Source organism: Belonocnema kinseyi, chromosome 7, assembly GCF_010883055.1.
Source record: "Belonocnema kinseyi isolate 2016_QV_RU_SX_M_011 chromosome 7, B_treatae_v1, whole genome shotgun sequence".
NCBI lineage: Eukaryota > Metazoa > Arthropoda > Insecta > Hymenoptera > Cynipidae > Belonocnema > Belonocnema kinseyi.
The window spans coordinates 4,143,932-4,149,628 of record NC_046663.1 but is presented as its reverse complement, the minus strand read 5'-3'; the positions used below and the strand labels follow the sequence as shown (position 1 = coordinate 4,149,628).

Sequence of the window (5,697 nt, the reverse complement as noted above, 5' to 3'; positions counted from 1 at the left end):
GGCGTGAGACAAGCCGAGAAAAGAACCAGAAAGCCTGTTTCTTTTCTCGGGTAAATGAATGCACTTAGAGTAAGTTAGCATATAAGACCTTACTTAATAGTTTCGATAGATGAGACAGATTTTCTGAGAAACATTTTTAATTTATATTTTATTTTGTCTAAAGTGTTCACAAGTATAAAATTTAACCCTCTTAAGAATCTGTCTCTGGAAAATGTACTTCTTTTAATAAAAGGTTGTTGCTTTAAAGAAACTGACAGTCAGTCATAAAAAAGCTATTTAATTAGTTTTTCTAAGGAAAGAAGGCACCAAGACGCTAAAATGAATATTCCGTCAACGAAAACTGAAATCATTTCCCATCGTTTTTTAAAAGGAACACTAATAAAATAAGAAACTTCTCGGATCTCTGGTGCGTTCCGAGATAGTTTCACTTAAAAGTCTCATAGTACACTCAAGCCCTTAGTAATTTAACAACTAATAAAATATATAATAGAAACCAATTTTCATTCCCTTCTTTCCTTGGTCAGACAGTTATGGTCAACTAAATCGTTGCAGTAACCCTAAGTGTCAAGAGTCAAGGCGCTTCAAAAATCTCAAGTAGGTGCGGATAAACATGACTCGAGGGTAGATAAGAGCAATGGGATTCTGAGATGCATGGGAAAGTTAAGAAGGAGGTCTCATTTTCATTCTAATTTTGATTGGGTTTCTTAAAATTGGAGACCCTCCTTAAAAGGAGGACACAGAAATTTGATTGGCTTAAAAAATGATCTTCACTAGAAACCTTGCTCTGGAACCTCGGAGGCTCAAAAAAAGAGGAGACCGATTCTTGATATGAAGGGCAGAATTAGACTAGCTTTTGATTAGAGAAGTCGTTTTTTCTCTTCCGCGAGTAGCTTTTCATATTTTTAACTCGACATTCATTACATTAATTGTATAAAATAACCTTCCTCTAAATAAATGATAAAAGTGGACGCTTGTGATTATTTTTCTGTTTAAACCTGTTATTTTTTTTACTCACCTATCTTCATAGGTCTTAAATTTTTTAAACAGATCCACGTTTACCTTTCGAGTCCGGCCGGTAATATCGCGACATATATAGAGGACGCGATACCCGGGTTGTGACAAGTAATGTTTGTTGGCGCCATCCAGCGGTGTTTAACGTAACTATACCCCTTGCTCTTGGTATTCACTATTAGTGGTATTCACACTCAATAGGAAAAATCTGCTGAAATGGCGTCTGGTATTTGTTCTCTAACATTGACACAATAAAGTTTAAAAAATAGTATTCGGCCTCAACGCATTGCAACCGAAAGAGCAAACGAGCTCCTATGCATAATAAAAAATGCTGAAACCGGAGATGAAGATGCGGACTGGCTATTGGAGGAAGATGTATCGAGCGATGTTGATTTTCCTCTTGGGAAGTCGACGACAGTGACGTTTATCCAATAATAAAGAATATGGATACATGGATCAAAGGGGATCAAATCCATTTTTTACGCTTCTACTATTTAATACTTAAATTTCATAGAAAAAGCTTAATTAAGTGTTTTTAAAAATTCTCTGAAAATGTTTACGTTCGTTATTTAAAGTTTCATGGATCTAAAATTCTTAAATTTTATACCAAAAATGTTACCAAATTTAATCAGTTCCTATTAGTTTAAAAAAAGTTCTGCGTTACGTTTATATAGTCATTATTATTTATGATAATGCTTACTGTTGCTTATATGGGGGGACGGGGGGGTTCAAAATCTCCAGGAAAGTGCTTGAGTAATACTTGAACAGCCCCAATGGTATAATTTACCTTTTTCTTTTAAACTATATATGTTTTTACAGGTACAAGGATGTGTTTATTCCGCGTGTTTTGGAACGTCAAAGACAGGATGCAATAGCGGGAAAGGTTCTTTTGCTCCTTGACAATGCTCCATGCCATTCGACTTTGGATGAGCTCAACGCGATTAACGAAAACTTTGAAGTTTTATATTTGCCTCCGAATGTGACGGCGTCGAACCAACCCATGGCTCAAGGAATAATCTCGACGACGAAAAAACTCTACAAAAAAGAATTAATGAGACGTTTATTGCTCAGTGAAAAATCAAAAGGAGCTGTTCAGTTTTTAAAAGAATTCGACCTTTCGGATTGTTTCGGCATGCTCAGCCTCGCCTGGGACGCTGTGAAATCATCTTCTCTTAAAAAAGCATGGAAACCGCTTTTGACCGACTCACACCTTCTGGCTCGGCTAGAGGCCAATTTAAAGCTAGGGCAAGAGGAGGATCCTTTATTCATCGATGATGCAGTTCTGAGCGAACTGGAGTCTTCAAATGATTCGATGAGTATATCTGATGAAATTTGCGATCAAGTTTCGGAACTATTATCAGGAGCAGATTCTTCTGTAGAAAAAACGAAAGAATATCTCCAGAATTGGTTTGAAAATCGGGTCGGAAATGATTACATCGATTGCGGTTGGGAGTCACTATCAGACAGTGACATTGTAAGCCTTGTTACAGATCGCAAACGGGAGCCTGAAAATGTGACTAAAATAAAAAACAACGAAAATATATTGAAAAATCCTAATTCTGTAAACTTTCTTGCAAATAGTAGACGTGGATCTCAAATCGAAAAGAGCGAAACTATGCTTGAAGATCCTGTTTTTGTCAACTTTGTCACTAATGGTATTTACGAGCCTGAAATTGTACCTAAAGTTGAAAACAGCGAAACTATGTTTGAAAATCCTGATACTGCAAGTCTTGTTTCAAATGATATACATGGATCTAAAATTGTAACTGAAATTGAAAAGAGCGATAATTTACTTGAAGATCCTGTTCTTGCCAGCTTCGTTACAAATGGTACAAGAGAGCCTGAAATCGAGGAAAGTGAAACTGTGTTAGACAATTCTGAAAATATGGAAATAACTTCGTCGTCAGAGGCTTTTGTCCACTTGATGAAGTTCAAAAATTGGGCGGAATCGCGAAAAGACTGCTTACCGCAATACCTTGATTGCATTAAAGTATTAGAGAACTGGGCAACCGATCGAAAGGTATGTTCGTGGACATAGGAACTCCATGTAATTATTTTTCATATGTTGATACTCATTTTGGGCTCTCTGATTATGATGATTAAAGTTTTTTTATTTTTATTATTTAAACAAATTTACCAAATATTAATTTTACAAATTTATTATCTTGCATAATTTTGGGTTCCTTTAGGGGTTACCGAACATGATAATAAAAATTTTAACAAAATTTTTTTAATGAATTTAACAAAAATTAAGTTTACAATTTTTATTTGCGGAATTTCAGGATTCTGAAATGTCGACCGGAAGTTATCCAATTTTTCCTCTTTTTTTAGTAATACTAGGCACTGAGCTAGCTAAATTTTATAGAAAAATACATGAACAAAATGATAAAATTCATTATTTCTGGTCTGATAATTTAACGCGAATTTAGAGCTCTCCGAGGGCAAAATATGTATATTGTACATAAGACTCTAGTTGAAATAATAACTTTAAATTTAGTTATATATAAATTATGTACTTGAATAAAGTTTGATTTTCTGTTATAAACTTGGAATTTTCTCTTAAATCTACATAAGTGAATATTTTAAATTTTTGCTTCAAGTTAAAATTATTATTTATTTATTTTACTGGGAGAAAACTAGGAATTTTATTAAGAATCTGGAATTTTTAAAAATATTTATTTCACATGTTACGAAAGTTTTAAAATACATAATTTCGACTAATATTTATCACTTCAGTCTTTAATTAAAGATAAGTTTGGTACGTGTAAAGAAATATTTTCTTTAATAAATTCTTTAAAAAAATGCCTTAGTTAATACTTCAACCAGAACAGTTTAACTTCCATTACAAAAAAAGTATTTTCAGAAAAATAATAAAAATTTTAACCAAACGTGGAATTTCCAATAAAATAGTTAAATTTTAAACTCTAAAGTTGCATTTTCAACAAAAGAGTTCAATGTTCAACAATAAGCTGTACTTTAAACAAAACTATCGAATTTTTCGAAAAAAAAAAGAATTTTCGAAAAAAGATGGCTTTAACAAAATCGTTACATTTTCAACAGAGTAATACAAATTTTAACCAAGTGAGGAATTGTCAACAAAATACTTAAATTCTCAACTAAAAAGTTTAATTTTCAACAAAACTGTTAAATTTTGAACAGCAAATAATTCAATTTTAACAAAAAGTTGAATTTATAAAAACAAATTGAATGTCCCACAAAAAATGTTGAATTTTGAACCAAGTAATTAAATTTTCAATAAAATAGTTGAATTTTTAACTAATATGTTACATTTTTAACCTAATAAGATAAATGATCAAACAGTCATTTTTAAATTTCAATTAAATTTCAACTAAAAACAGTTGCATTTTCTATCAAAATAATCGCATTTTTTAGAAGATACTTAAATTTTCATTAAAATAGTTAAATTTACGTGAAATAGTTGAATTCTAATTTAAAAGAGATCAATTTTCAACCAAACATGGAGAAGTTGATTTTCCATTGAAAAAAATGAATTAATCAACATAAAAGGTCGATTTTCAATCAAAGATATGATGTTTCAACTAAAATGATGAATCTGCAACCAATAAAATGATTTTGAAACAAAGTGGTTCAAATTTGAACCAAAAAAAGACAATTTAACCAAAAAGACAAATTTTATGCAAAAAAGTTGAATTTTCATCTTGCAAATCTTTTCTACCCAAAATACAAATTTTCAAACAAACAATTGAATTTTCAACTAAAAAATATGGATTATTAACCAAAAATGGAAAAATGACAGTTTTATTAAAAAATATGAATTTTCATTAAGAAAAAACGAATTTAAAAATAAAGATATAAATTTCCAACTAAAGTGATGAATCTTCAACTAAGAAAATAATTTTTTAACAACGTATTTCAACTTTGAATGAAACAAGACAAATTTTCAAATAGAGACCAAATTTCAAGAAAAAAAGTTCAACTGAAAGTTCAATTTTCAAGAATAACATCAACTTTTAACCAAAAATGGAATTGTTACATTTTCAGTCAAAAAAATAATTTCAATTTAGAAAAAGCATGTTGAGCAATATAGTTAACTTTGAATCAGAGAAAAAAATTAATTTTCAACCAAATAGTTGCGTTATTAAATCGAAAAGGCGAATTCAAAAAATTTGTAATAAAAAATGTTTATGGGTCTTTGTTAAATCCGAAATTGAATTTTTTTATAGCTACGACACTGAATCAGTATATATTTTTTCCGAAGGGTTTGCGAACGAATGAAAGAAAACTTGTCGAATATCCAGGGTTTTGCGAAATCTTCGGATCAATAAAATTTTGAACGGTTAGAATCGTTTGCAAATTTATATTTTTACTCACAATTCTGACATAGAAGAATTCTCGAGATAAACCAGGTTTTCAAAGGTCCACGTCTCGATGATATTGACCCTAATTTTTGCGAAATACGTTGCGAAATGAAGAAAAATGCCGACAAAATTGACATGCCCTGTGTGTATTTTGTAACTGTATTTGTGATCAGCCACCAGGCTAGCTGTCAACTTCATGCCATGCTCTCATACCGTGCATGGCGTGAAGTTGACAGCTAGCCTACTACAAGGGTGGATTGATAAGTTTCCGGCCTGACCAAGAGATGGCGCCACTAGGCCTACCTTGAGGTGGCGTTCTATAGTACCATCCTTAGATAGCTTGTAG

General features: G+C 31.6%; 1 protein-coding gene across 1 annotated transcript in view; it reads left to right on the top strand.

Moving 5' to 3' along the window:
• LOC117176207 (tigger transposable element-derived protein 2-like) overlaps positions 1-3,556 on the top strand; it is a 12,140-nt gene extending 8,584 nt beyond the window's left edge. Inside the window, exon 3 of the mRNA XM_033366332.1 lies at positions 1,831-3,556. Within this exon, the coding sequence (XP_033222223.1) occupies positions 1,831-3,049 (1,219 nt within the window). The 3' untranslated portion in view covers positions 3,050-3,556. The remainder of the gene's footprint in view (positions 1-1,830) is intronic.
• Positions 3,557-5,697: the final 2,141 nt, after the last annotated feature.